Source organism: Myxocyprinus asiaticus, chromosome 33 (genome assembly GCF_019703515.2).
Source record: "Myxocyprinus asiaticus isolate MX2 ecotype Aquarium Trade chromosome 33, UBuf_Myxa_2, whole genome shotgun sequence".
In the NCBI taxonomy this organism is placed as follows: domain Eukaryota; kingdom Metazoa; phylum Chordata; class Actinopteri; order Cypriniformes; family Catostomidae; genus Myxocyprinus; species Myxocyprinus asiaticus.
In genome coordinates this window covers 7,232,379-7,253,406 of record NC_059376.1, presented here as the reverse complement: position 1 = coordinate 7,253,406, position 21,028 = coordinate 7,232,379, and the positions used below count along the sequence as shown (strand labels likewise).

The window sequence follows — 21,028 nt, the reverse complement described above, 5'->3', positions numbered from 1 at the left end:
AAGCTTGTGCGATATAAATGCTACATTGTAACAAAAAACCATCACACTGACCTGGAGTGCTGTTGAATCTCTCCGGGAGAGAGAGATGAGGGGCTCAGAGATTCGGCCGAGGTGAAGAGACTTCCGAGGGAGTGGTTAACGATGGTGTGAGGGCTGGATTTGCAGCTGGTGCAGGAGACCTGGTTGGGGAAGCGGTGCGCAAATAACTTGGCAGAGGAAAGCTGTCCCAGTTGACGGTGGTGAACTGCCAGCTGTTCAGCTTGAAATGTGAAAGCAGCTTAAAGAGAGGGAAACTCCACTGGATCTGACAACAGCGAAGTCTTCTGTAACAGGCAGAGGTCAAAACCAGGTAAGCAATCCAAACAAAGTAAACAAATCAAAGATGATAAACAAATGAATAATCCAAGGGGCAGGCAGTAGATAATGATAACGCTCAGAAATGCAAGACAACAGGGTGAATTGGCAAGACTTCACAGAGAAATGTAATGAAAGCAGGGTTTATATACACAGGGAGTGATTAGTGAATGGCAATCAGGTGTGAGAGTCAACGGCGGGAAAAGGGAGATTCTGGGAAGTATAATCCAGGTAGAAGTTAATTCTCAGGAGAAGGGGATCTGGTGTGAACAGACAGGGAGGATGTGACAAGCGGACACCTTTAGACCCTCAAGACTGAGTGTGAAGTTTTCAAAACATCTGATATTTATTTTGACATGTTTATGAAAAGGCACATTTTGTTCATGTGGTGTAACCCTGAGAAAACTTCTTGATATTCTTGACTCAGAAATATCATATTTATATATATATATATATATATAAATTGTACTTTGAAAAATGTGTTTGAAAACTTTTTTTGGAAATTAATGATGAAGTTGTTTTTACTCTCATGTATTCAAGGTGCAAAGAAAGTATTATTATACTTTATAATTGATGGTTACACCACATCACACATGATTTTTTTTTTTTTGTTTGTTTTTTTGTAGAAAATGCTATAAAGTTTTTCAAAAATGTATGAAACCAAATTTGACACAAAGATTTGACACCTTGGACAACCTTGTCTGTGACCCATCCCCCTTGAATTCTGTTGTTGTTGTACAAATCGACAACTGATTACACACTAAAGGAAAGGTAAAATCCCAAAAAGCATAATAGGGCCTCTTTAAGCTGTCTGCACTCCACCCCATATCCCCCCACCTGTGCAAAGACTCCTCTGCCCTTACTTGTCCAGTGTCGACACAGGGAAAACTGTTGCTCCATAAGGGAACACCCACTGTGTACAAAGAGCTTTCAAATGACAACTTCCTTTACCTGCACTGCGGAGCTGTGTGCCTCAAGCTTATTCCCTGTAATGAAAAAACACATATTCTGTGTACAAAAGGGATCCGAGCTGTAAAACTTGTGCCTGGAGAAGCATTTTACTCACATCTCATCATCTAAAGCTCATACTTTGAACTACCTGCTTCTGTTCCTCTTTCACAAAGGTAACATGATACTTCACATTACTTTTTCTTTTCAACATTTTGCAATAAGTACGTAAGGGAGTAAGGGTTGTGCTCGGACAAGTTTACTTATTAAAAGTTTATTTGCTGCGGTTAACATGCAAAGAACTGGGCCACAGTTTGGAAAGTTAGTTTCTTAGTTTCGGTTGGACTTTTGTGTTCTGAAACTCTACACTTCTCACCACCACCTGGGTGCTGCAGGTAATCAGAAAAAGACTGAAGAAACAATAAATGCTTATTTTTGTTTTTTTGCCTTGATGGGATGCCACCTTGCAGGTGAAACTCATGAAAACATGTCCAGGTTATATTTAAACTCAAAACCCACAGAAAAAAAAAGAAAGGAAATTCCATTAAGTGCTCCAATTTGCATTTTGACATTATTTTCATGACAGTTAAACACATTTTCTTGTCAAATGCGTTTACTGTAATGTGTCTGAACATTGTAATGTGTTTTTTGTTGTTGTTGTAATTTCTATTATTTTCAATAATGATTCCCATTACAGAAATGCATTAATAATAATTATAATACTTAACATAATAATAATAATAATAATAATAATTATTATTATTATTATTATAATTATTATAATAATAATTATTATTATTATATAGGGGAAATCTGAATCTAATATTGCAATGCAAAATCTATTCATTGTGCTAAAACTGGGTTCACTTTTCTGTGCACAATATAATTAATTAATTAATTAAATAAAAATTTGACCTTGATGTTCTTGACAGGTTTTGTAGGATTCATCCTTGCATATTCTGCAGTATCTACAGTTTATTTTTTGTACAGTATACATACTCGGATGAAAAACCTGATTGAAATCATGTCTATTAAACTTGACCCATGCCTCAGGCAAAACATGAATCAGGCAGACATTAAACCTCAACTGATGTACTTAAACAGGAAACACCCTTCTATCCATGTCATATCAGATGTTTATGCACAGTATCATTAATTCATCTTTCGCTGCTGGTTTTATAAACATAAATGAGTCACTTTATTTCCAATTAAAGTAGATTTTGTTTGCAGGGTGTGGGTGACACAGTTCTGCACTACTTTCTGTCGGAAATCTCACCGAAAACACTCGGATGTTGAATGTTTTGTGAGCCGCAATGCAAACCGGTCGGTTGAAACTGAATTGAAAGCTCTGTTGTGTCATCGTCTTTGACTGTGTAGTAGTGAGCAACTCTGAGGGATAGACAGTCACAGCCTGCCAGCTGTTATGCAGTTAGTTTGCTATCTGCTATTCACCATGTACCATTTATGATCTTTCCATGTGCACAATAGAATGAGCAAGAGAAGCACTTATAAACCAGTAGAAGCTATAGGGGAGACTGGGGCTTGTTGTCACCCTTTTTACTGCATTTTGTTTTTTTTTTTTTTTTTTTTTGGATCAAAATACTTATTTTTCTGCCATTATTACTTAGGAAAAAATATAGTTTATTGGATACATGTTGACCCATAGCGGGCATGTTGTTACACTAAATGGGATAAGCTGTCAGGGAAACCTGCCATTAAACAGTCTATGATAGGCTTTTCGGCTAAATTTTAAAAATTAAAACAATTATGAAGCACAAAACAATTCATGAAACAGCACAAATGTACATGGTAACAAATGAAAATGTCAAACCATTATTTTGTAACAAATATTGTAATAAATTGGATAACACTTTACAATGATATTCCATTTGCTAGGGGTTTTTAAAGGGGTTCATTAATGACTAAGAATGAATTTACAAATGCATAATGATTCATTAATGTGGAGTTATAGCAACATGCTCAAAAAGGGCAACTTTCATCTAATACTTGCCAATTAGTGAGCATTTAACATACATGGTATAAATGCTTAATCATTACACTAATTCATACTTATATTAATCAAAAACATAAAATGCAGTAATTCATGATTTATGTCACAATATGCAGCAAAAATAGGTTATTACAGTGAGATTAAAAGGAAGGATTATGTCATTTTGCTACAGTCCGCTTTGTGTTTATAATCATTACTGTCTTGACTCACATGTGATGTCACTTTCCTTGTCACGTTGATGTCAAAACACTTTTCAGGTCTTCATGCTCATTCACAGCATATGTCATATAATAAAGCCTGATGACCATTAAACCATACAGAACTTTATACAGGGGCAGATCTACCGGAGTGGCATGGGGTGGCAAATGCCACTCTAAGAAAAGCACTGCCACCCCATCTGTCACCCCAGAATAAGTATCCAAATGTATTAAATATAAATGTAAGTAAATTATCATTGATTTTGACATTGTGTAGGGGTTTATTCATGTCAAACTGCCCAAACTCTCAATGAATGGACATATGACTACAGACCCATTGATTGATTACAGCAGCAACCAATCTCGTGATTGTTTACAGCAGCGGCCAATCACAGCAGCGACCAATTGCCTACCTACTATTGCAGCGTGTGTACAGTGTTTGGGCTCTCGCGGGGTGATGAGCTTATTTCCTCAACAAACATGACCACATGGATAAATACGTGGAAAAAAAGGATGTAAAAGATTAATTTCTCAGTTGTTTCCAAGTATTCACTGAATGTTTATTAGATACATCGCTGTCAGTTATGGGCTGAGATGGATGTGACATGTCCTCACCACTTTTTGAAATAGCTTTTGTCAGGTATGTGTATAATCCAAATAAAACATCTCCAGTTCTTGAGTTGGAGTTTCTATTTCATCGTTGTGTTTTAACTGGCGATCCAGCTGTCAGGATCCTGTCACCTTTGTCAGTCAGGTTTATTGTAGTGACAGGATCCTGACACGTATGTTCTATGTCTCTGTGTGAGTGCAAGGCTTTGGTTGTTTTCCTGGCTGTGTGCTCTTCTGTCTAGTCTGTGTCTCTTGTTCAGAGCATGGTGTCTGGATCCTGACTCTTCGGTCTGGTTTGGTCTTGTTTCTGAGTCGGGATCCGGACACTCATGCTCCATGTCTTGTCTTTTTGTTTGAGCACATGGCTAATGATGGCTTCATTGCCATGTGCTGTTTCTGTCCGGTCTGCACATGGTTCTTGTTACGTTGTTTGCCATGTGCTCTTCTGTCTCTCATACTGACCCCGCCGCCCCCTTGTTACCTCATTATTAGTTCATTTGCTTCACCTGCTTTTCTGATTTCCCTCCTCGTTTTCTTTCCTATGTAACCCCATTGTGTTTTTTGTCTTGTGCCAGTTCGTTGTGGTTTTTCACCCTGTTAGGTTCTTCCTGTCTTGCCCTGTTATCTGTTCCAGCCCGGAGCATCGAACCCAGTCTGTTCTGCAATGCTCTGCCCAGGACCTTGGAGTTTTCCCCTTCGGGGTAGTTTTAGTATGTTTTGTTTATTTTTGAGTGTTAAATAAAAAGCCCATACTTCTCACATTTTCTACGAGTCCTCGCCCTCTCTTCAACCTAACCCTAACACCGGTGCTGGAATGTGTTCTTTTGAATGTTATGATAAGTGTTCATTGCGGCTGTTATCAGTGTAGTTTAGTGTCGACAGTTTTGGCGAATTAGAATCCAAAACCTCAAGAAACTAAAGGCAAAAAGTTAACACTAGATCAATCAGTCATGTTCTTAATCAAATCTATTTGTTCATCTACTGATTAACAAAATCCCAAGACTGATAGTGGCAGATGTAGAAACAAAATTACTATATTATGTGAAATATTTATTTGGGTGCTTGAATCGGTCATTAAGTATGACTGTTGATCAAAACAGGTAATTTAAAAAAATATTTTACTGTGCATAACATAATTCATATTCATAAGTTTTGCAGCACTGCCCCCACAGTACAATTTTCTGTACAGTTTATTTGTATTTAGACCTAACTGTTAATCTTCACTTTCAGATTGATTATTCCAGCTGTTACAAAGGTGGTAGGCCTACAGGTCTTTATAAGCAGAATAACATGGGATATGCATGCATTTTGCATCCATGGGTACACCTAACAAAGGTAGAGACGTTTAGTCCAGATTGCCAGTTCTAAATGTCAAAGTAAGGAACTTTTAGAATTTGTTGATGTGTTCAGTAGACAATGTCTTAGGGCTCTGGAGATTGAAATATTGTCACTTATTTTTTATTATGCAAAGATAGATTTTTTATTTATTTATTTATTTTATGTTGGCAAATCAGTATCAAAATGTTTGATTGAAGGACATTTCAACACCACCAACTCTAGAAGCATGTGGCAGGGAATTAACATCATCACGGACTTTAAAGGGAATAAAAACTCCGCTGCCTCTCTCCCGGATGAGCTAAATACTTTTTATGCTCGTTTCGAGGGAAATAACACCGCCCTCGCGGAGAGAGCTCTCGCGGCTGAAGCTACAGAGGTTAGTTCACTCTCCGTCTCTGTAGCGGATGTAACCCGATCCTTCCGACGGGTGAATATCCGCAAAGCCGCGGGCCCAGACGGCATTCCGGGCTGCGTCATCAGAGCATGCGCAAACCAGCTGGCTGGTGTTTTTACGGACATTTTCAACCTTTCCCTCTCTTTGTCTGTAGTCCCCACATGCTTTAAAACATTCACCAAAACACCTGCTCTGTATTGCCTCTCTCTCTTGACCCGCTGCAGTTTGCTTACCGCAACAACCGCTCCACTGATGATGCCATTGCATCTACACTACACACTGCTCTCTCCCACCTGGAAAAAAGGAACACTTATGTGAGAATGCTGTTTGTAGACTACAGCTCAGCATTCAACACCATAGTGCCCTCCAAGCTAGATGAGAAACTCCGGGCTCTGGGCTTAAACAGCTCGCTGTGCAGCTGGATCTTGGACTTCCTGTCAAGCAGACGCCAGGTGGTTAGAATAGGCAGCAACATCTCCTCCTCACTGACCCTCAACACTGGAGCCCCACAGGGCTGTGTTCTCAGCCCACTCCTGTATTCCCTGTACACACATGACTGTGTGGCAACACACAGCTCCAATGCCATCATTAAGTTTGCTGATGACACGACGGTGGTAGGTCTGATCACTGACAATGATGAAACAGCCTACAGAGAGGAGGTGCACATTCTGACACACTGGTGTCAGGAGCACAACCTCTCCCTCAATGTCATTAAGACAAAGGAGCTTGTGGTGGACTTCAGAAGAAAAGACAGAGAACACAGTCCCATCACCATCAATGGAGCACCAGTAGAGAGAGTCAGCAGCTTCAAGTTCCTGGGTGTCCACATCACTGAGGAACAAACATGGTCCATCCACACTGAAGTCGTTGTGAAGAAGACTCATCGGCGCCTCTTCTTCCTGAGACAGCTGAGGAAGTTTGGAATGAACCGCCACATCCTCACACGGTTCTACACCTGCACTGTAGAGAGCATCCTGACTGGCTGCATCTCTGCCTGGTATGGCAATAGCACCGCCCACAACCGCAAAGCACTGCAAAGGGTGGTGCGAACTGCCAGACACATCATCGGAGGTGAGCTTCCCTCCCTCCAGGAAATATATACAAGGCGGTGTGTGAAAAAAGCTCAGAGGATCATCAGAGACTCCAGCCACCCGAGCCATGGGCTGTTCTCACTGCTACCATCAGGTAGGCGGTATCGCAGCATCAGGACCCGCACCAGCCGACTCCATGATAGCTTCTTCCCCCAAGCAATCAGACTTCTGAACTCTTGATCTCCCACGATCAAAATACATCAGCACTGCACTTTATTACCCTTACTCTTATATCTCACACCGGACTGTCATAAATGATATTATTATTATATTATATTCTCTCTTAACAACTGACTAACAACCGACAGCCTGAATGTCAATACAGTACAATACTGTACATTCTATATATACTATATATACTTTTTTATATATTTTTATTTTTTATTTTTTATTTTTATTGAATAATGTGTATCTATATAGTGCGTGTTGTATACTGTACAGTGTATGTTATTATTTGTATATTGTTGAGTGTAATTATGTGTATATCAGATGTTTAAATTGTGCTGTGTTAATTTGATGTTATTGTAAATTGGTATATGTCTCATCACTGTCACGACTGCTATGTTGATCGGAACTGCACCCAAGAATTTCACACACCATTGCATTTGTGTATATGGCTGTGTGACAATAAAGTGATCTGATTTGATTTGATGTGGTTCTTATGGAAATGCAGTTGTATCACAAATGCATGGACATTTATAATTTGATAGTGACTCCAATTAATGAACTAGTACTTGTTGCAATGAAGCTTGGTACCTTAATCCATAAGAACTATGCATAGGTGCTTGCTTTAGAGTTGCCATCCCTCATAGTCTGCATGCCACCCCCTTGCCACCCCATAAAAATATTTCTAGACCCGCCCCTGACTTTATACATAGGTTTCAAATGTTGTCAACTCCTTAAGGAATGCGTAATTTGTGTCCACATTTTTAGAAGTTACTAATGTTGAATGAGTGTTAAGAAACATTTATAACATGTGAGGAAAAATAGTTCATTATTTGGCAAATATGGCAAGTAAAGTCTCCCTTTTTATGCATGTTGTTATAATTGCATATTAATGATTTATAATGCATTTGTAAATTAATTAGTCATTAATGAATCCTTTTATAATCTCTTAAAGTAATAGTACACCCAAAAATGGAAATTCTCTCATAATTTACTCACGCTCATGCCATCCCAGATGTGCATGGCTTTCTGTCTTCCGCTGAACAGAAAGGAAGATTTTTATAAGAATATATTAGCTTTGTAGGTCCTCACAATGCAAGTGAATGGTGGCTAGAACTTTGAATCTCCAAAAAGTATATAAAAGCAGCATAAAAGTAATCCATTTGACTCCAGTGGTTAAATTAATATCTTCAGAAGCGATATGATAGGTGTGGGTGAGAATCAGATCAATATTTAAGTCAGTTTTTTTTTTTTTTTACTATCAATCTCCATGTTCACTTTCATGTTCTTTTTTTTTTTTTTTTTTTTTTTTTTTTTTGGCGATTCACATTCCACATGCACATCACCACCTACTGGGCAGGGAGGAGAATTTATAGTAAATAAGGACTTAAATATTGATCTGTTTCTCACCCACACCTATCATATCACTTCTGAAGACATGGATTTAACCACTGGAGTCCTATAATTACTTTTATGCTACCTTTATGTGCTTTTTGGAGCTTCAAAGTTTTGATACATATTCACTTGCATTGTGAGGACCAACAAAGTTGAAACATTCTTCTAAAAATCTTCAGCAGAAGAAAGAAAGTCAGACACATCTTGGATGGCATGAGGGTGAGTAAATCATGAGAGAATTTTCATTTTTGGGTGATCTATTACTTTAAGAAAGGGAACATTAATGTAGAGTGTTCCATAAATTGTAGCTACATTTATACATGCTTTAACTTGCCCCAACTTGACATTTAAAGTGAAAAATTCCCTTGTCTTAAGAACACAGAATCATTCGGTGAAAATCTGGCTTTATTGTACAATTGATCCTTGTCTGAATGTATGTCAGTGTGATTTTTTGTGTTCACTTATTTAACAGCTATTTCAAAAACATAAAATGATAATGGGATTTTTGTTTGGACCTTAGAATTTACAAATATAATCCTAATGTAAGTTTTAAATGAGGTGTTTCAATCTAACATGCAAAAACAACTGCTGGAGAAAACACACATTTGTGTAATCAGACTTGAAAACTTAGTTACTCAGTTAGTAACTGAGATACAACTCTCTCTCTCTCTCTCTCTCTCTCTCTCTCTATCTCTCTGTGTGTGTGTGTGTGTGTGTGTGTGTGTGTGTGTGTGTGTGTGTGTGTGTGTGTGTGTGTGTGTTTGTGTGTATGTGTGTGTGGTATAGCCAGATTGACCTGATCTCATGTTACGTTGTGTATTGTGTGCATTATGTTGTGTGCTGGCTTGTTCTTGGGGGATATTAAGACAAACCATGTGTCTTTGTTATTGCTTTACAAACAAACGGCTTTACTCAAGTGAAAGCAAATAATCTGCACATTTGATCGACAGTGACACTCCTTTTGTCTTACTTTGATTTAGTTTGACAGAGAATAAAAGAGCAACTTTTGCATGCTCACTGTGTTTCTTGTTAGCACTGGGCTCAGATTGAACACACAATGGCTTTTGTGTGTCTTTCAGTTGGAGATTTAAAGAGGTGTCAGGCGTCCGAGTAGACGTTTTGTAAAGTGGTGCACCTTACATGGCTTCCTTGGCTCCTACAAAACTGAGGTTTAATTGTAATTATAGTAGTAATAGTAAAGATATTCCCATTAGGTTATCATTACTGTAATACAGTAATTTTTTTAATGAGATTATTTATGCATTAATTTTGTAAGATTAACTCTCACAGTAATGAGAATTAGTTGGAAAAGTTCTTTATTATCCTGAAAATAATGTCACAACTTAAAAGTTTTTATTTATTTATTTATTTTTTTTTTCCAGTTATTTTCATGACAAATAAGCATATTTCCCACCAAATTTGTATTGCCATAATTCTAGAATTTTTTTGTTGTTGTTGTTGTAATACTTATTTTTCTCAATGGTGATTCTCATTAGGTTCTCATTACTGTTATACAGTAATGTTTAATTCTTTTTTTTTTTTTACATAACGGTAATTAAAGATCAGAGGATCAGAACTTACTGTTGTATAAAATGCCTTATGATCAGTTTAATGTTCTTGTGAATAATTGTAACTGTAATATAATATATGATAATGCTTATCTTTTCATGATTACACATTTAAAGTGTGTAATGCCTTAATGTAATGCCTTATATTAGGCATTACACTCTTTAAAGGTATAACCATAGCTAAGTCTTATAATATAACTGTCAATGTTTATTATAATAGATTTAAAATACTGTACCTTTATAATTAATTATGTAGACAGGCATCATGTGAAATGTTACCAAGCAGACATCGATTGTTTTGTCTACTGAGGAATTCAGTTCATATTTGTTTTAGCGGAGACTCAGAGGGGTGTTTTAGAGGGAGGGGATCTGTGGTTTCCCCCCATTTGCCCCTTTCATCGCCTGGTCTGTTACCTGAGGCCAGGTGTTACATTGCTGACACGTCCCGTCCTGCACCCTCAGATATCAACATATCACAAACACAACAAGCACTCAAAGTGAACATTGCTATTGTTCAGGTCAGGAGGCAGTTGACATGTCTCTTCCGCAGAAGTTCCTCTCCTGACAGAGTAGAGGATGCAATTCTGAAAGACATCAGGTAAGAGATCAGTGCTGATTGGAACGGGAGCATTCAACCTGAGTTGTGTCGCTTGCTTGAAATGTAGACTTTAGAGGCGGACACAAAAAAGATAAGAGTTGCATGATTACATTGTTTGTTTTGACTGAGTACTATGAAAGCTTCCTTTCATTCCTGGTGTTATGTTTTTTGGGCATGTATCATGGTATCACCAAGTAATTCTGTAAAAATTAGTTTTTCTGCTGTTTTTATGTGTTCAGTCATAGTCAACATAATACAGATCAAATAACTGTATTTTAAGATGCTTATTTTTAGATGCTGTATACATCAAGGTGCTCACACAAGCTTATTTTCACTTCCAGTGAATGTTAACATGTGTTGTGGATAATGACTACCAGCACTTTACTATGCTATTGCTATCACAGACTTGGAGAATTAAGAGTGCTCGTTCAGTATAACAGATGGAGTATGTTAGATGTGATACAGAGTTCAGTGAAACAACCCACGTGTGATTTCATGGTAATACCATTGGTGTTGTTGTTGTTTTGACATGGGACCATGGCAATACCATGTTTTTCGGAAAATGTAACATGGCAATACAATTTTTTTCTTTTTTTAAATGGCACATGGTACTACCATGGTTTCTGAGTATGGTACCATGGCAAGACCATGTTTTTTAAAAATGGTACTATGTAATACCATGTTTGTTTGTTTGTTTTTTACCATGGTTTCTGGACAAGCTATCACAATACCATTGCAAGACCATGTTTTCTGGATATTGTATGGTATGGTACCATGTTTTATTTATTTTTTCCATTGCAACACCATGGTAATAGGCCTACCACGGCAATACCATGTTGTTGATATTGTTGTTGTTGTTTTATTTTTTATTTATTTATGTTTTTTTTTTTGTTTTTTTTTGGAGATGTAATATGGCAATACAAATTTTTGTGAATATGGTACCATGGTAATGCCATGTTTATTGTTTAATGTATTTATTTATTTATTATTACCACGGCAATAACCATGGTAATACCATGTCGTTGTTGTTTCTGTTTTGACATGGTATCATGGTAATAGCATGTTTTTTGGAGATGTAACAAGGTAATATTATGATTTTTTTTAAATGGAACATGGTTCAACCATGGTTTCTGAGCAATATAATTATTGGCAATATTATATTTTTGGATACAGTACCATGAAAATATCATGTTGTTGTTGTTGCTGTTCTGACATGGTACCATGGCAATATCATGTTTTTTTCTTTTTACTATGGCAATACCATGATAATACCATGCTGTTGTTGTTTTTTGACATAGTACCATGGTAATTCCATGTTTTTTTTGGAGATGTAACATGGCAATATATGTTATTGTTGTCATTGTTGTTTATTATCATTATTTTGAATATGGTACCATGATAATACCATGTTTGTTTGTTTTTTACTATGGCAATACCATGGTAATACAGTGCTGTTGTTGTATTTTGACATAGTACGATGGCAATACCATATTTTGGAGAGACTACATGGCAAAACCATGTTTTTATATGCTACCATGGTTCTACCATGTTATTCATTGAAGTACCTTGGGGTACCATGTAAATACTATGGCATCTGAATAAAGTACTCATTCAGTGATGTGGCATATATCAAAATACCATGGTATTATCTGATTATCTGATACTGTCACTGTACTATGGTAGCCTACTGCTACAGTAGTGTTTTGTAAGGCTCAAGAGCGAGGGGATTGGTTTAGTCCAGATGTTTTCAAATGGGGGTAAATAAAGTAAATAAAAGAAAAAAGTAAACATTTATTGAATTTGACATTATTTCTGTTTCATTCATAAATCATGAGATTAATCATTATTCTTTTCTTCTATTAACAGCCATAGTTTTTAACAGTAAAAAATGAAAACAAAATTGTATTTAGTATCATAGATACTTATTATTAACTTAGTGTTGATCGCTCCTTTGCAGCATACATACTTTTAAGAATAGTTTGTAGATGTGTTATCTTCCTACTAGGGATTTTCTTTGTCATTGTCTCCTTTAGCTTGTTCACTGAGGGTTGTAAGGGTTGAAATAAATAAAATATTACTCTAATTGCTGGTAGAAAACAATTATTGTACACAGTCAACTTTATACAAAGTAAAAAAATATCCAGATATAGCTGAATAATTTCTTTTAACTTTAATACAATGACAATATGAAAGCTAATTATTTCATTTTGCAAACAAAATGTTGTCTTTATTATAGTATGCTTATATTTCTAGCACAATATAAATGGGTCTTTATACATAAAAAAATATTTAGCTATTTTTATATTTAAGGAAGGGGATCCCATGCAAGGAGATCATCATATTTTGGAGGTCCTTGCCATCAAAAAGTATGGAAATGCCTGGCTTAGTCAATCCTTTAGTTGTTTAACTCCTTTATAAAATGTGTGCCCCTCCAAATAAACTCTTGCATTTACACTGTGTCAGCAGGTGTGCACTCTGATGCAGGTGTGGTCTTGCTGCAGGCTTTCAGTACTCTGGCCTCTGTCTATATAGTGGAACTCCATCAGACGTTGAACCACACCTCCAGCACGAATCACTCCCAAAACCAGACGTCCCACCACAGATCGACTCTTGCAGCATCTGGTGAACATCCTGCAGCAGACAAGAGGATATCAGAGGGGGTTTTATCAAGAACAGCACCATTTGGAGACCCTTTGTCAAGAATTTATTGCACCTGAAGGCCACAACATGATATAAATATTACAAGAGACTGCAGTCCAGAGGTTTCCATTGAATTAAAGCAAACTAAGTGATATGGAGACAGTATCTGTGAACACTTCCCTGTTCTCTGGTATTCACAGCATCAGTACAGATTCTCCCAATCTGTCCATGCGATCTGTGGGCTTCACCAATGACACGGATTCTTTCCGCAGCAGCACACTTTTACACTGGAACTTCTTCCTGGCTGCCAACTATATCAGTGTGGGTGAGTCAGTTAGCTTTTTTTAGAGGAAAGACATATTTAAAGTGCAAAGGGACTACAGTATGTGGTTGAACTGCTCTTGTAGAGAGGAACATTTGCATGAAGGAATACTGTACTTGCATATTCTTTAATGTTTGGAGTCTTTTTCTGATTAACTATTTAGGATTTGTTTGGGATTTGTGTTCCATAATATTTGCAGCTGGAGTCAACAAATGTGTGAGGAGACTAAATGTTTATTCACAGAACTCTACCATCCATTTTACTGGTCAAAACAATCAAGATTCTTCATCTATGAAAAAGGTTACACTCTCATTTTTGAGGCTGAGTATGTGTGATCCTCTTAATGGAATAGTTCACCGCAAAATGGAAATTCTCTCATCGTTTACTCACCCTGACTTCGTTTAAAACCCGTATGACTTTTATTCTTCTGTGAAACACAAAAGGACACATTTTAACTAAGATCCAGGTCTGTTTTTCAATACAGTGGCAGTTGATTGTGGCTCACTAAACCTAAAGAAAGGAACCACAAGTATAATAAAAGTAGCCCATATTCCAAGTGTGTCACATTTCAAGTCTTCTAACAGTGGTTTGAGTGTTCACATGAGAACTTGCATTGTTTTTAGGGCTAAACAACAAGTTCTCGTGTGAACACGCAAGCCTCTGCGGAGCTTCTCTCATAGTGCTCATAAACGGACTTCAGGATTTTAACAAAAAAATGACTTGAATTCCGTGACCAAAACCTATTGTATGACTTCAGAAGACTTGTAATATGATGCACATGCCACATGAACTACTTTTATGATACTTATGTTTGAGGCTTGAGAGTGAATCACTATCCACTGCCAAAGAATTGAGAAGACGGACTGCGATTATTCATTAAAACATCTTCCTTTGTGTTTCATATAAGAAAGAAAGTCATACAGATTTGAAACAACATAAGGGTGAGTAAATTATGACAATTTTCATTTTTGGATGAACCTTTTAATGAATCTTACTGCTTTTGACACTGGGCTCTATTTTTGTGAGATAGTGTAGCGACCGTGTGCTACGTCTTATCCAAGATTCATGAGAGCGCTTTGCGTGAGGGAGTGTTTGCGCTATCTGTGGGTGTATGCGCGCAAACTGTGGGTGTATTATATGTTAATAAAGTGGTGCAAAGCGCAATTTGCTATTTTCCTGAGAGATAGGTCATTGCGCTTAGATGTTTCAAAAGCAGGTCTGTTTTCAGTGCAAAGTCTAAACTCAATTCCTACATTTGCATTTTGGAGATTCCACCAGCAGATGGTGATAAAGTTCATGTCCAAACTCTGAAAGTATTGTGGAACATCAAATTATGTCCCTGACAATTGCCGTTTTATTAAACAAAAATTTATTAGATTTGTGTTAAACTATCTATAGGTCATGGTTTACTTTTCAATTATTATTATTATTATGTTTAAATTTAGGATTGTATTTAAGATCTGATTAGTATTGGTATTTTTCCACCTGTTGTAGTAGGGTGATTTTTCAGTCACTGCAAAAGGGGCTGGTTGAAGAAATTGGAGAGGATAAAATGTTTGGATTTGGTATATGATTTTATTTATTTTTTTGACCACTTTGTTAGTTTGATTATATTTGTTTCGTTTGTGTAATTAGAATTTAGAAATATTTTTTGGTTGAATTTTTCCGTGTTTCATTAACTGAATTTTTCTAAATCAAAATCGACCGGTAGAAATGAAATGCGTGCTGATACAATCACTATTAATACTAACCATGATTTGTGTGTCAGTAGATGAAAATGATTAATATGTACATTCTCTATAATTTAACGGAGTGTACATCCAAATTCTGATGAGAACCGCATTTTCAATGCATATAAAAGGAGCGTGTCTCTGTCAAAGAAATATGCCTGACATTCAACAAGGATGCCATTAACGCACAAAAGAACACATTAGTCTGTTTTTCTATTCTTCTAATTTGTTGCATACAGTCCATGTACACTACCAAATTCTTATGAAAGTGCTGTCTTTGTTTATATCACTGGTGCTTTGGAGAATGGACTATATAATAGGATGCAGACAGTGCAATAACCGGAGAAGAACCTCAGAATTAAATTGCACTTGACCCAGCCCATTAGCACTTTGTGCGAGCGATTTCACCAAACCCGCTTGCGCCTATATACTTAGCCCATGCTTGCATGAAAATACTAAAACTTCATGGCCATGCCCACTGACTTTGCGTCTATGACTTATGGCTCTCAAAATAGGGCTCACTGTTTACAGTGGTTGTCTGTCTTTCATTGCCAAGATGAGTTTAGTGGGTGTGTCTGACTCTTTCATGTATGTGAGGTTATCTCAACTCACTCTCAGCTAATCACATAAAGTACAGAGTCTAAATCAAATAAAGACAGCTGCTAACAGTTCTTACACATTCAGTTTGGAATCATGGACTTGTGTTCTGTGGTTTGGGAAAATCCCCTACGGCATCAGTAAGTGATGACTACATAATGGAGCTTTGAGGAAACAGTCTCTAACAGTGGAAGGATGCTTTTGAGGGCAAAGTAGTACTGTTAGCATTAGTACAGATAATGACCCTATGAAATAGCTTGATGAACCATTCTTTTCCTGTTCAAGAAGGAAGTTGGGCAGAGACATTTCGAAGGTTGCAGACAGAACTCTCATTATTTGCAAGTTAGGGAAAGGAGTAGTTTTAAGGTTATGGTTGCTGCAGGACTTACTTGATTTTTAATAGCCTGTAGCCTTTAGTTTACGTCACAGTGGAGCAAAACCGCATTTTATTGGATTAAAAATTGGATGCGCCCATGAGCAGGATATGATATCAACAAAGAAAAAAATGGAACGTTTCCGCACACTGACTTATTGCTCCAAAAATACTTTATTTGCTTACACTTGCTTGCAACATTTCGACCATTAGGTCATTGTCAGGCAAAACCCCAATGCAAAATGAACAACAGTTATATAGAAATAGATAATGACATCACCAAATTATCTCAATTACGTGGTCACAGGCAGTCACTTTTATTTTTATTTATTTTTATTTTTTTCCATGTTAAAGCTGCACCACAGAACTTTGGTCTGTGGTTGAAACCTCTTCACTGCTCTTGGCAGATGAATCTCATGGTTTGAGGTTACCTGCTTTGCCTGTGATCACTCTGAGATATTTACATACAGAGCCGGTGTCTTGACGTGCTATTTTCATGTTAATATGTTATTAGTTTAAACTTTTATAACCAAACTATTACTTACTTTGAGGAAGATAAACAACACTCTTGATTACATATTTTATTATGACTATTCAAGTGTTTTATCCACTACACAATGCACATTAATTTTTGTATTTGAATACACATCAATTTAAGAGGTGAAACTCGTGAAATGGCTGATATGAGTTCAGTTGAAGACATTACATTTTTATATTACAATCTACAGCCTCAGTGGACAATGCAAGTGAACCGTAATACTACAATAGTAGGTCTGTGCACTACAAACAATATGACTCAATAATGATAGGGATGACATTTTATGAAATATACTTTATTGGTACATGAAAATAATATGCAGAAATATGAAATATAACAATTACAATAATACACGTTTCTTTGGAAGTAAAGTTACAATACAGAGATATTACGCAATAAATTATAAATGATATATTAGTTACAAATTAATATACTATACATTACTGTGCTCTGAAATTGGTACATTATAAACAACTTGAGACGAGCATACATTCATAGGGAACCACCTTGTACTGTACCTATAGTGGCTTTTAGATTCTACTTTACTGTGTTTAAACAGACAATGAAAAGTGAAAAGTGACAACAGATTCTGCATTCTGTGACTGGGGTAAAAGAAATAAGAAAACAGCAACACACACACATTTAGGGAGACACACAAAGGGAACCTCGAAACTGCAGCAATGTTATAAAAGATGTTACAGTAATATCACTTGAAAAAACGAAACTAATGATGAGTAATCTTTGATTCATTAAAGCATGAAAACCAATATAATCTTCAACAATCCTACCAGAAATCATATCCAAGTGTTTTAGCAGGTAAACAACTTCAGCAAACAGTTAAAAACTGTTACAGTGGGATTTCATGCCACTGCTGTCCTGACTCCTGAAACCGCGACTGACTGAACAGCTGTCACACTCGCCAAACCTTCTTTCTGAGCCTACAGACATGATGTAAACACACAAGGAGGAATGACATAAGCCTGCTACTTTGGGCCAAATCCGACATGATAGATCTAAATAAAAGTCATTATTTGTGGCTTTCCATAGTGAATCAGGGTAAGACAAGGACAGGGTTTTGAACATGGATTTTTACGCACTCAGTAATCAACTTTTGTTAATTGTAACCAAAAAAAAAAAAAAAAAAACCTTAAGTATTGCACTTCAGAAAACAAGGGGTTGTAAATAAATTACAGAACAAATGTAAAAATACTGTAGATGTAGATGTAGATACGGTTTACAGTATGTTGCTGTCAATTTTGTTGTTTTTACAGTATTATTGCTGTATTGTTCTCCATGCCTTACTGTAGAAACTGTTTATAGTATGTTACTGTCAAACTGAGCTGTATTCTTTAGGAAAAAAATAATTAAAGTAATTTACTGTTAAATTTCATGAGAACTGGCCAATCTCAAAACTGCACAGATATATTACATACATACGTTAATATACAACATACAAACAATTAACGTAATTATTTTTTCTGTACAGCTGATATACTGTATTTTAATATACATCATACAAACAACTACCGTTTTACAGCACAGCAAACTACTGTAGATAGTTTTACAGTAATTTTACTGTGGTATGGAATACAGTAGCTTGCTGGCTATTTGTTGCCAGTAAGTTATTTTTATTTTTTTTTACAGTGTACCCTCTTGTGATTTTAAATCAGCAGTGATACTAATTCCTGCTTCAGAGACATGCGAAAATGCTGGGCAGTTAATTACCGTGATCAATTCTCTTGAGGAGACTAAATGTTTAATTTAAGCTTGCATATGTTTGCTGACTCAATAGAGGCCAATTACTGCTAATAACTTGTTAACTCGTACATGGAAATGTGTTGCAACATCATCAGGATTCCAAAACACTAAGACACATTTTATTTAAAAGTGCACATCAAAGCTGACATGAGATCAGTTACACTTGACTACATTTTTAAAGCGTCGATTGAAAATGAATTTAACCTCATTTATACTGAGTGGGCAGACGCTCATAGCTGTGTGAACATTAGAGATTCCCTCTACATTAACTCCTCAATTGATATTCCTTAAAGTTACTGCACTTTTCTACACTTCCCGTTTCCTTGAAGGAATTCAGAGTTGTGTATGCAACAGTCTAGAGTGCACAATGAGTCGAATTTTATTGTGGATACATCAATTGTTCATATACAAATGGTTATTATTACAAGATCATGTGTAATATGACAAGGCATACAGACTGTATTTCAAAGTAGATTAATGACAGTTAACTTCAGGCTAATCAGCCGAGGAGAGGGATAAGTGCGGCGAGATGCAGCAGTTCGAGAGAGAGAGAGAGCCATATGCAGCTGCCGCATGTGTGTTTATGTTTGTGTCTTTTTGTTTCATTAAACATTATTTTGATGGTTCGTCTGGTTCCCGCCTCCTCCTTTCCACTGAACCTTGTTACAGGCAGCATAAAAGTAATTCATAAGATTCCAGTGGTAAAATCTATATCTTCTGAAGCGATATTATAGCTGTGGATGAGAAACTGTTCAATATTTAAGTCCTTTTTTTACTATAAATCTCCGCCCCAACCAGTAGGTGGCTAAATGTGAAAGTGAAGGTCACTTCCACACCAGAATGAGAAAGTGAATTTGTAGATCTTCAGTAAAAAAGGATTTAAATATTGACCTGTTTCTCACCCACACCATCATATCACTTTAGAACAGGGGTGGGGAACCTTTTTCCCACTAAGGGCCATTTGAGTATTTGCTAAATTATCTGCGGGCCAAAAAATTGCTTGCAATTTTTGATTGTGGGTTGAAATTAACGTACGCATTCTGTTACATGCTCACGCACCATGAAAAAACACTAAGAAGTCTGTCTATTATACATTATTTTGTGTTATCTTTTAAAATAATTTTTAATCATTATTTTAACTGTGTGTGTGTGTGGGCAGGTTTAAGTGGTTTACGAGGACTTTTTTTAGGTTACAAACTGGTAATTACAAGGGTATTATGATATAAATGTGGTTTATGAGGACATTTCTAGTGTCCCCATAATTCAAATCGCTTAAAAACATACTAAACGATGATTTTTTTTGTTGTTGTTTTTTTTTAATGTAAAAATGCAGATCGTATTTTGTGAGGGTTAGGTTTATGGGGTAGGGTTAGGGGATAGAATCTATAGTTTGTACAGTATAAAAATCATTATGTCTATGGAGAGTCCTCATATTGATAGCTGCACCAACATGAGTGTGTGTGTGTGTGTGTGTGTGTGTGTGTGTGTGTGTGTGTTTTACAGTTAATTGAATCAAGACCATTCTTTTGCTTTTCAAATTATTTCTCAAATGGCTTTGCGGGCCGGGTAAAATGGTCTCGCAGACCTTATACGGCCCTGAGGCCTGACGTTCCCCACACCTGCTTTTTAGAAGATATGGATTTAACCACTGGAGTCTTATTGATCACTTTTATAATGCCTTTATGTGCTTTGTGGAGCTTCAAAGTTCTGATCACCATTCACTTGCATTGTATGGACCAACAGAGCTGAAATATTCTTTCAAAAATCTTTGTTTTTTTGTTCTGTAGAAGACAAAAAGTCATACACATCTGGGATGGCATGAGGGTGAGTAAATCATGAGAGAATTAAAATTTTTGAATTAACTATTCCTTTAACAGTGTCCAACTTGACCAATGGGGACACAGATCACTCTAATGGTGACATCACACAAAACAACTATTTACAACAAAACAACCGAAATAATACTACAATAAAGCGAAAACCTCACTATTAACAGTACACAACTATTTAAATGCCCCCATATGTTCTCTTTGACCAAGGAAACAAAATTAAATAATTCAGTCACTAGGCACTGTGGGTATTCCCAATAGCCTCAATTTTGTCCTCAATAGTTTGAGTTATTAACACTTAAAATTTTAAGTCTATGGATTTTTAAGAAAAATAAGTTCAAGGAACATAGATATTTGTGTTATTAAACTTGACATTTCAAGTAAAGTGTAATAAAGACAACTTGATTTTTCCAGCAATGACAATGTTAGGGTTTACAGAGTATAGTTCTCTTCCAAACTTAGGAATGTTAAACTTTCCACCTCGGATTGCATCGGCAACTTGTCCCAGCTGGCCTCTGTCTAGGCCTTATTGTAAAAATGACTACAAAAGCAACCAAAAGCACAGACCCCATT

The 21,028-nt window shown here is 36.5% G+C and overlaps 1 protein-coding gene across 1 annotated transcript in view; it reads left to right on the top strand.

The window, feature by feature from the left end:
- The first annotated feature begins 1,340 nt into the window (after positions 1-1,340).
- LOC127424720 (1-phosphatidylinositol 4,5-bisphosphate phosphodiesterase eta-2-like) overlaps positions 1,341-21,028 on the top strand; it is a 253,133-nt gene continuing 233,445 nt past the window's right edge. Inside the window, exons 1-2 of the mRNA XM_051670139.1 lie at positions 1,341-1,478; positions 13,132-13,633. Coding sequence (XP_051526099.1) covers positions 13,462-13,633 — 172 coding nt within the window. The 5' untranslated portion in view covers positions 1,341-1,478; positions 13,132-13,461. The remainder of the gene's footprint in view (positions 1,479-13,131; positions 13,634-21,028) is intronic.